General features: G+C 40.9%; 1 protein-coding gene across 1 annotated transcript in view; it reads right to left on the minus strand.

The window, feature by feature from the left end:
- The window catches only part of LOC116640576 (RNA polymerase-associated protein LEO1), a 37,870-nt gene extending 27,074 nt beyond the window's left edge, over positions 1–10,796 (minus strand). Inside the window, exons 1-2 of the mRNA XM_032417653.1 lie at positions 10,416–10,796; positions 134–886 (exon numbers count right to left, since the gene is read on the minus strand). Coding sequence (XP_032273544.1) covers positions 134–886; positions 10,416–10,473 — 811 coding nt within the window. The 5' untranslated portion in view covers positions 10,474–10,796. The remainder of the gene's footprint in view (positions 1–133; positions 887–10,415) is intronic.
- Positions 10,797–11,594: the final 798 nt, after the last annotated feature.

An 11,594-nucleotide genomic window follows, 5' to 3' on the forward strand; every position in this document is an offset into this window, starting at 1 on the left:
TTAGAAAAGACTGAAATGGAGGGATAGAAGAGAAAAACAGGGCACTAAAGGTGGGAAGGCAGAAAGAATAAATGGGCCACTGCTGCATCTGGGTGCTTCTACTAAACCATTCTGGCTCTCCTAAATGCATTACCTGATTTATGATCCTGCTCCTCTTCATCATCTGAATGCCTGTGTTCTTCATCTGAGGCCTGTGGCCTTTCATCATCAGAATTTTGCATTTTCTCCTCATCAGACATCTGTGGCCGTTCTTCATCATCAGAATTTTGTTTCTCATCATCATTATCAGAAGCTGCGGGCCGTTCATCCTCAGAATTAGCCTTCTCCTCCTCAGACAGTTGTCTCTCATCATCTGAAAGCTGAGGCCTGTCCTCATCATCTGTGTTCTGCATCTTCTCATCATCATCAGAATTCTGCAGCTTATCTTCATCAGATCCTTGTGCCCTCTCCTCATCATCTGAATTTTGCATCTTTTCATCATCTGACTGGTCACTTTTATCTTCTCTGTCCCATTTTTCATCATCTGAATGTGCTTTTTCAGAACCTTCTGCTTCTGAGTGATGGCTCCCTCCATCTGACCTATGACCTTCATCTTCATCATCATTATGGGCTTCTGATCCACTATGCTGATCTACATCTGAGGGGTCATTGTCTTCACGGTCAGAATGCTCAGAAGCTTCTGATCTATTGTCTGATCTTTCAGACTGATTATCACTCCCACTGTGATGTGAAGCTCCCTCATCCTCACTGTCATCTCCAAACAGTTCCTTATTACTTGGCTTTCCTGAATCACCCCTTTCATCTTGATCGCTTTCACTTCCAGAGGCATTACTGCCAGAGGCAACATTCTCTTGATCAGAATCCGAGTCTGATCCAGAATCAGAATCTATGAGATCACAAACACAGGGTGATGTCAGTGAAAAAGGCAGAGTAAAGAACACCAAAAGTCAATCTCAACATAAAATGAACTTAAAAACATGTAAAAACTGTCAGAATCAATTTTCTCTCTACTCAGGAAACTAACCAAAAGTTGCAGCAACTGGGGGAATGCTTAACAAGAAAAACCAGCTGAATCTCAGTAAAACTTCAAGGTGTTTTAACTTACCCCATTCCTCCACCTCAACCCCCAGCTCCATAATGCCTTAAAGACAACCCACATTTCTGGTACATGAACCACTACTAGAAGGAGGCACCTCATTCACAAAGAACCATGGTTGTTAATTTTGATCTGCTTGGTGGATCACTGAAGGACTGGCTCAAAGGGCTGACTTAAGCTCACTTAGAACTTTCTCAGGGCTGAGGCAATTACCTTGGAATGTTTGTCAAAAACATTTATAGGTGAATGTATTAGTTGCCTCTGCCTGGGACAATGGATAGTAGTTGGGGCAAGTAATAAACTAAAAAGCTTGGGAGGAAAGGCTGGAGAATTACATAATATGGGGAGTAAAGGCTTTTAAAAGCTCTCACATATTACTAGAGATCTGGAAGGCCACACACTTGCCCGGGGCTGTGCACATGCTCAGGAAAGAATTGAGAGGGCACTAAGCTCTCACTTCTGGCTGACCTTCAGGCTCTGCACAAGCAAGAAATGAAGGCAAAAACAGGTTGTAAACTGCCTCTCTGCAAAGACTGGGAAGTTTTTTGTTTTGTCTTTTTTTTTTTTTTATTGTTTTTGATTCTAGGCATTTAAGGAAATCTCTGTCCAATCACAAGTTGACCACTAAGTTAATAGGACAGATTTTAGTGGCCACACACAACAAAGATCGTGGACTTTACTGAATTAATTTAAAAGAATCACTAAACAAGAACTACTATAACAAACAGCAACAACAAATCCTGAGGAGGGGAGAATGTGATTTCCTGAGTTGCCACATTATAATACTCAAAATGGCCAGTTATTAACAAAAAAGGAGGGGCGCCTGGGTGGCTCAGTCGTTAAGCATCTACCTTCGGCTCGGGTCATGATCGCAGGGTCCTGGGATCGAGCCCTACATCGGGCTCCCTGCTGGGCGGGAAGCCTGCTTCTCCTCTCCCTCTCCCCCTGCTTGTGTTCCCTCTCTCGCTGTGTCTCTCTCTGTCAAATAAATAAATCAAATCTTTTTTTAAAAAAAAGTATAAAGAAATGTAAAGAAACAAGGAAGTATGGCCCATACGTATGAAAAAAAGGCTAGAAATTGTCCCTGAAGAAGCCCAGACAATGAAAATGTTTTACCAGATAAAGAATATCAATAAAAAGATAGATATTTAAAAAAAAAAAAAAAAAAAAGATTATTTTAAAAGAGCCAAATAGAAATTCTGGAGTTGAAAAATACAATAAATGAAGTGAAAATTTCACTAAAGGAGCTAAACAGCAGATGTAAGCAGGGAGAAGAATCAGCAAACTTTAAAACAGGTCAATTAAGATCAAAAGAGGAACAGAAGAGAAAAAAATTAAGAAAAATGAATAAAATCTAAAAGATTTGTGGGATACCATCAAGTGTACCAACATATACATAATGGGAGTCCCAGAAGAACAGGGGCAGAAAGATTATTTGAAGAAATAATGGCCAGATACATCCCAAATGTGATGAAAGACATTCAAGAAACTCAGTGAATGTCAAATAGGATAAAGTTAAAGAGATCCACACCCATATACTTCATTATCAAACTGTTACACACACACACACACAATGCTGAAAGCATCAAAAGAAGCAACTTGTCCCATACAAGGAATCCTGGATAACAATGATTTCTCATCAGAAACCATGACATATTCAAAGTGCTGAAAGAAAGACTGTCAACCAAGAATTCTATTCCCAGCAAAACTATACTTCAGAATGAAAGTGCTATGAGTGACATAAGAAGAAATAGATAAATTGGACTTCTTCAAAAAGAAAACCTTCTATTCAACAAAAGACATCATCGAGAAACTGAAAAAACAATCAAAAGAATGGGGGGAAATATTTGCAAACCATGTATCTGCTAACTGTCTAGTATCCAGAATATATAAAGAATATTTACAACTCAACAACAAAAAGGCAACGCAATTAAAAAATGGACAGAAGACTTGAAATGACATTTCTCCAAAGTAATATATACAAATGGCCAATGAGCACATGAGAAGTTGCTCCACATCATTAGCCATTAGGAAATGCAAATTGAAACCACAATGAGATACCACTTGACACCAAGAGGGATGGCTACATTAAAAAAAGAAAAAATGTGGAGGTGCCTGGGTGGCCCAGTCGGTTTAGGGTCCAACCCTTGATCTCAACTCAGGTCTTGATCTCAGGGTGGTGAGTTCAAACCCTGTGTCGGGCTCCATGCTGGGCATGGAGGCTACTTAAAAAGAAAAAAAAAAGTAAACTCAGTGTTGCTGAGGATGTGAAAAACATGAAACTCTCAAACATTGCTGGTAGTAACGTAAAATGGTCCAGCTGCTGTGGAAAATGGTTTACTTACTTGTTCCTCAAAAAGTTAAACAAAGAATTACCATAGGACTCAGCAACTCCACCCCTATGTATATACTCAAGAGAACTGAAAACAGGCACTCAAATATTTGTACACAAATGTTCATAGCAGCACTATTCAGTCAAAAGATGGAAACATTGTAAATATCACAGAATTGCTCACTTTAAAATGGTAATTTTATGTTATATGAATTTCACCTCAATAAAAACAAATTTGCAAAATTAAGACATTCCCAGATAAACAAAAACAGTTGGTTGCTAGTAGGCCTGCCTCCTAAAGGAAACCCTCCTAGCTGAAATAAAAGGACAGTAATTTGAATCCACATGAGGAAATAAACAACAACAGTAAAGGTAACTAAAAAGGTAATTATAAAAGTCAACATCAATGTATTTCTGGTAACTCCTTTTTTAATTAGGTTTAAAACATAGTAACATAAAACAATTATAAAACCACATTACTGGGAAGACAATGTATAAAGATGTAATCTGTGACAATAACATAAGGGCAAGAGAGAATGAGCTATGTAGAAAAAAATGTTTCTGTATACTACTAAACTTAAGTAGGTATTAATTAAAAATAGATTATTATAAATTAAGATGTTATCACCAAAGTAACTAAGAAAACTAAAAACTATACAAAAAAAAATAAATAAACAGGAAGGAAATCAACAGGACCCTAAAAGACAGTCTTAAAAGATGAAATCATATAGGAACTGAGGAACAAAAAAAGATATGACACATAGAAAATAGCAAAACGGGGGCACCTGAGTGGCTCAGTCAGTTAAGCGTCTGCCTTTGGCTCGGGTCATGATCCCAGAGTCCTGGGATCCAGCCCCACATCGGGCTCCCTGCTCTGCAGGAAGTCTGTTTCTCCCTCTCCCTCTGCCCGCTTGTGCTCTCTCAAAAAAGTAAAGAAAATCTTAAGAAAAACATAGCAAAATGGCATAAGTCCTTATCAGTAATCATTTTAAATGGGAATGGATTAACTTCAATGAGAAGGCAGAAATTGGCAGAATTTTAAAAATGATCCATCTATGCTTTCTACAAGGGTTTCACTTTAGAACCACATACCCAAATTGGTTGAAAGTGAAAAGATGAAAAAAGATATTTCATGTAAATAATAACCAAAAGAGAGCTATAGTAGTCATACTAATATTAGACAAAATCTTTTTTTTTTTTAAAGATTTTATTTATTTATTTGACAGAGAGAGAGACAGTGAGAGAGGGAACACAAGCAGGGGGAGCGGGAGAGGGAGAAGCAGGGGGAGCGGGAGAGGGAGAAGCATGCCTCCCGCTGAGCAGGGAGCCCGATGCAGGGCTCGATCCCAGGACCCCAGGATCATGACCTGAGCTGAAGGCAGACACCCAACCGACTGAGCCACCCAGGTACCCCAAAATAAATCTTTTTTTAAAGATTTTTTATGCATTCATGTGAGACAGAGAGAAAGAGCAGGGGAGAGAGACAGAGGGAAAGGGAGAAGACGACTCCCCGCTGATATGGGAGCCCAACGTGGGGCTCAATCCCAGGACCCGGAGATCATGACCTGAGCCAAAGGCACATGCTTAATCATCTGAGGCACCCAAGCACCCCTGGACAAAATAAATCTTCAGACAAAATTGTTATAAAATAAAAAAGGGCATTATGAAATCAAAAATGTGTCCATCTGACATGAAGATATAACAGTTATATAGGCACCAACAGAAAAAGTGCTCAACATCGCTCGGCATCAGGGAAATACAAATCAAAACCTCAATGAGATACCACCTCACACCAGTCAGAATGGCTAAAATTAACAGGTCAGGAAACGACGGATGTTGGCGGGGATGCAGAGAAAGGGGAACCCTCCTACACTGTTGGTGGGAATGCAAGCTGGTGCAGCCACTCTGGAGGTTCCTCAAAAAGTTGAAAATAGAGCTACCCTACGACCCAGCAACTGCGCTGTTTACCCCAAAGATACAAATGTAGTGATCTGAAGGGGCACGTGCACCCCAATGTTTATAGCAGCAATGTCCACAATAGCCAAACTACAGAGAAAGCCTAGATGTCCATCAGCAGATGAATGGATAAAGAAGATGTGGTGTATATATACAATGGAATATTATGCAGCCATCAAAAAAAAAAAAGAAATCTTGCCATTTGCAATGACGTGGATGGAATTAGAGGGTATTATGCTAAGTGAAATAATTCAATCAGAGAAAGACACGTATCATATGATCTCACTGATATGAGGAATTTGAGAAACAAGACAGAGGATCATAGAGGAAAGGAGGGAAAAATGAAACAAGACAAAACCAGAGAGGGAGACAAAGCATAAGAGACTCTTAATCTCAGAGGTACAGATCTGAGATTCAACAGTCTTGCACAATTCACAGCGCTTACCAGAACACATACCCTCCCCAGTGTCCATCACCCAGTCACCCCATCCCTCCCCCCCCACCCCCCACTGCAATATATGTTAAGAAAGAAAAAAAGAAGAAGAATGTAGCAGGAGGGGAAGAATGAAGGGGGGGAAATCGGAGGGGGAGAAGAACCATGAGAGACGATGGACTCTGAAAAACAAACTGAGGGTTCTAGAGGGGAGGGGGTTGGGAGGATGGGTTAGCCTGGTGATGGGTATTGAGGAGGGCACGTTCTGCATGGAGCACTGGGTGTTATGCACAAACAATGAATCATGGAACACTATATCTAAAACTAATGATGTAATGTATGGGGATTAACATAACAATAAAAAAATTTAAAAAAAAAAGAGACTCTTAATCTCAGGAAACAAACTGAGGGTTGCTGGAGGGGAGGTGGGTGGGAGGGATGGGGTGGCTGGGTATGGACACTGGGGAGGATAAGTACTATGGTGAGCACTGTGAATTGTGTAAGACTGATGAATCACAGACCTGTACCCCTGAAACAAATACATATGTTAATTTAAAAAATTTAAAAAAAACCACACACATATAGGCACCTAAAAACAAAAACTGACAGAACAAAGGGAAAATAGTCCAAAAATAATAGTTGGAAACTTCAATACCCCACTTACAGTAAGAGCCAGAACTAGACAGAAGATCAATGAGGAAACAGAGGACTTAAACACTATTAAGCAACCAGACATATAGATAACAATAGAATACTCCACCACCACCAGAGCATACATTCTTCCCCCGAAGTGCACATCAAACATTCTCCAGGATAGACCATATGTTAGGACCCAAAACAAATCTTAATAAATTTAAGAAAGTTGAAAACACATGAAGTATCTTTTCTGACCACAATGGAATGAAACTGAATTCAGTACCAAAGGAAAACTGGAAAATGAATATATGGAAATTAAACAATGCACTCAAACAATCAAGGGCTCAAAGAAGAAATCACAAGGGAAATTAAAAATATTTTCAGATAATGAAAATATAGGACACCAAAAGGTAAGGGATGTAGAGAAAGCAGCGCTGAAAGGGAAATCTATAGCTGTAAACACCTACATTAAAAAAGAAAAGGGGAGCCTGGCCAGCTTAGTCGGTAGAGCATGGAACTCTTGATCTCGGAGTCATAAGTTCAAGCCCCACGTTGGGCATAGAGCTTAAAAAGAAAAGAAAAGAAAACTTTCAGACTGATAACCTAACCTTTCACTTTAAGGAACTAGATAAAGAAAACTAAACCCAAAGCAAGCAGAAGGAAAAATAAAGATTAGAGCAGAAATAAATGAAATTGAGAAGAGAAAAATAAAAGAATCAATGAAACAAAAAGTTTGTGCTTTGAAATACTAACACAACTGACAAACCTTTAGCCAAACAGACCAAGAAAAAGATGACTCAAATTACTGATAGTGGGAACATTAACACCAACCCTACAGAAATAAGGATTAAAAGAGAATACTATAAACAATTCTATGCCAGCATATTAGATGATTTAGATGAAATGGATTAATTCCTAGAAACAGAGTACCAAAACTGATTCAAGACAAAATAAAAAATCTGCGAAGACCTGTAACAAGTAGGGTTTGAATCAGTAATCAAAAAATTTCCAACATGGGGCACCTGGCTGGCTCAACTGGTAGAGCATGTGACGTGACTCCTGATTTTAGGGTCCTGAGTTCAGGCCCCATGTTGGGTGTGGAGCCTACTCAAAAAAAAAAAAAAAAAAAAAAAAAGAGGGGCGCCTGGGTGGCTCAATCCTTGGGTGTCTGCCTTCAGCTCGGGTCATGATCCCGGGGTTCTGGGATCGAGCCCCGCATCGGGTTCCCTGCTCCACGGGAAGCCTGCTTCTCCCTCTCCCACTCCCCCTGCTTGTGTTCCCTCTCTTGCCGTGTCTCTCTCTGTCAAATAAATAAAATCTTTAAAAAAAGAAAAAATCCAACAAAGAAATGCCCGGGACCAGATGGTTTCACTGGTGAATCCTATCAAATGTTTAAAGAATTAATGCCTATCCTCAAAGTCTCCCAAAAACTTGAAGCAAAAGGAACACTTAACTTATTCTTTGAGACCAGCATTACCCTGATACCAAAGTCAGGCAGGATGTCACACAAAAAGAAAACTACAGACCAATACCTCTTATGAATACAAATGCTAAAATACTAAACAAAATACTAGGAAACTGAACCCAGCAGCACATTAAAAGGATATACACCATGACCAAGTGGGAGTTATCCTAGGAATACAATGGTGGTTCAACATTAATATGACCATACTAACAGAATAAAGGAAAGTGAGCATCTTAATTGATGCAGAAAAGGCATTTGACAAAATCCAACACCCTTTCATGATAAAACTACTCAACAGACTAGGAACAGAAGGGAATTTCCTCAACCTGATAAAAGGCATCTACAAAAACCCACAGCTAACATATGTAATTGTGATAGCACGGATGCTTTCTCCCTAAGATCAGGAACAAGACTAGGATGTCCATTCTCACCACTTCTATTCAACATTGTACACAAAGTTGTAGCTGGGGCAATTAGGCAAGAAAAAGAAATAAAACTACCCAAATTAGAAAGGAAAAGGTAAAATGATCTCTATTTGTAGATGACATGATCTTATATGCAGAAAATCCTAAAGAATGCACACACACAAAAAACAATTACAGCTAATACAGTCAGCAAGGTTGCAAGGTACAAGACTGATGAACAAAAATCAGTTGTATTTCTATACATTAGCAATGAACAATCCAAATATGAAATTAGGGTAACAAATTTGCCTGCAATAGTATCCAAAAGAATAAAATACTTAGGAATAAATTTAACTCAGGAGGTGCAAGACTTAAACAATTAAAGCTACAAAACATTGTTGAAAGAAATTAAAGACACCTGGCACAATTGCACATAGAAACACGCTGGGCCTAGGTAGAGATTCTACCTATTGTTATGGCAAGAAATTTGTCAGGTGTAGTTATTTTCCACAACTCTCTTAGTTATTATCTCTGTCATTGAATAATGAAATATGCTAGGCCTAACCGGAATTACCCTGTCACATCCATACTACCTTCAAGACCAATAGCAACCTTCGAGGACAGATTTGGAAGTAAATCCTATCATATCCTATTACCTAATGATAACATGGAAGAAAGCAGCAACAGACTCACAAGAAAGTAAAACATGAAGCCCAGAGAAGCAACCGCCTCCATACGTCACTACCCATACACTGAGTTTGCAATAGGAAAGCAATGCAGGGTACACTTACTAAACTACTGCTTCTACCCATCCAACTATTTATCAAATATGTATTAAACATCCGTCTAAGCTGGTGGGGCAAGAGGAGACAATCTTTTCATCATTCTATCCCCAACACCTAGCAAAGTAACTGGAACATAATATGGGGATCAATAAGTATTTATTGAATGAACAATTTCATGATAGTGAGTCATGGGAGAGTTCACATGGAACTGTGCCTTGAAAGGCAAAAGGGAGACAAAAATGAGGGGAAAATGAAAACCTTAACAAAGATAATGGAACAAGAGTATACAGGACTCTATACTTCCAGACTCATCCTGACTAGAACCTCCTGGACGCGCATCTCCATAGAGCCCTCACTTTACATTTCCACCTAATGCTCCCTTCACTACACTCTTTAAAAACAAAACAAAACAAACAAAAAAACAATAAATTGGAGTTAGAGGAAAAAAGAGCAACCTCAATAACGTACTTTGCTAAGGAAAAAAGATAGGTTACTTTGAGCCTGGAGGGTTGCAAGAATTCTGAACTTGGTCTTGGGGCGCTTTCTCACTTCAAATAACTCTCATTCATATCTCAAACTCAAACTATCTACAGTCCTTGTGCCAGGAATATTTCCATGCACCAATTATCATTCATTTCATCAACAAATCCTTTATCTCTCCTCTCCAAACACTGATCCCATACGCTCTCCAGTCTAATACCATAGACTTAAGAAATTCCAGTTTCTGCACAGGCTCTCAGAAGACACATTGTCTCCGGTGCGTAACGCCTATGTACAGTCCTATCGCGGTATCCTGCCAGTCTTCCTCACCCAGACATTTCAAACTCCGCATCACGCTACACTCTGGTTTCAATCAAGTGGCTTTTCCCAACCCCTCTGTAAATTCATCCATCCCAGCCCCATATTCCCGAGCACCTAATGTCCATTCATTCACAAACAGCTCTTACTTGCGCTAGCCTCTGCAAGACAGGACAGAGCTGGACTCCAAGGTTCCTACGCGGGCTGCGCAGGCTCGCCCGCGCCGCCACCCCTGCCCCGCGCCCCCCTCCTCCCCACACGCTCCCAGGCACCGCATGCTCCACGGACACCAAGAACCCCGAGGCTCACACTGTCTGTCCCTCCATTCCCGCCAGCCCTGGGAGGCTGGTACCGCCGGGAGTGCAGGGGGCGCTGAGGAAGGAGTGGAGGAAGCGGCACCACTGGTCCGCAGTGCCTGAGGGTTCGCAGACCCGGAACTGGACCGCCGTCGGGCTCCCGCCGCAGAAGCCCCTACACGCACCCCCTCCCCTGAAGCCCAACCGATCCCACCTTTACGCTCAGCATCGCTGTCGGCGTCGCTCCCGAAGAGGTCCTCCATATCCGCCATTGCCCCGCACGTCTGCCGCTGCCTCGGCTGGGGGCGGCTCCGCGACTGCTTTTACGGCACGGAACCAACGAAACGCGACAGTGTCGCAAAGATTCGCTAAAAGCTTCCTTTCCTTCTGTGACCTGTTTTCCCCTGCAATTGAAACCTATACTTGTGCACTGTTATACGTCTACACAGGGGACAAATCCTGCCCTTTCCGTCGATATCTGTTTCTGTTTGCAAGGACTCTCGCCGAGGGTGGGGCGTCCCCCGTCTGGGTGTCCGCGGAGTGGGTGGTGCTTGAGGCTCTCGGCTGAAGGGCCTCAGACCGAGTCAAACCTGCCACGAGTCAGGCCTGAAGTCCTTTGTTTCATATTGACCAGCTGTTCTCAAATGGTTGAGAGCTCCAAAGCGCTTCTCGTGTAGGTTATATCTATTGCTATTTACCGTGTTAGTAATTAAAGCAATTAATTATATTCATATATTAAATTTAAATTCAAAGTGTTCAAATAACAAACATTAACATGAATAGCATTTTATTTTATTTTATTTTTTTTTTAAATATTTTATTTATTTATTTGAGACAGAGAGAATGAGAGAGACAGAGCACATGAGAGGGGGGAGGGTCAGAGGGAGAAGCAGGCTCCCTGCCGAGCAGGGAGCCCGATGCGGGACTCGATCCAGGGACTCCAGGATCATGACCTGAGCCGAAGGCAGTCGCTTAACCAACTGAGCCACCCAGGCGCCCCGTGAATAGCATTTTAAAATTTTAAATGACTATATTGTTTCCCAAACCAAAAAATAAGAAGAGTGGAATCGTTTTATATCTTTACTGCCTGATTCTAAAGAAGACCGCTCCATTCTCATAGCTGCTTCTACATTAAATCTGCTGAGAAAGGTTTTGGTTGAAGCATTTGGATGAAGAAAATCTGGCCTCATACAGATATGTACGTAATTGAGGAGAGGGAGGATCTCTCAGACTCCTTGAAAGGGTCTTCCTCGGACCGCTTTTTGACAACTGCAACTTTAGAGCAGTGTATCTCAAACAAATTTTCCATCTTAACCCAGTACACACTTAATGTATAAAATGAAATAAGTATTTCACAAAACAGTACTTCCTTTACCGCTAAAATACAGTCTGA

The sequence above is a fragment of the Phoca vitulina genome, unplaced genomic scaffold (genome assembly GCF_004348235.1).
Source record: "Phoca vitulina isolate PV1807 unplaced genomic scaffold, GSC_HSeal_1.0 scaffold20, whole genome shotgun sequence".
Taxonomy (NCBI): domain Eukaryota; kingdom Metazoa; phylum Chordata; class Mammalia; order Carnivora; family Phocidae; genus Phoca; species Phoca vitulina.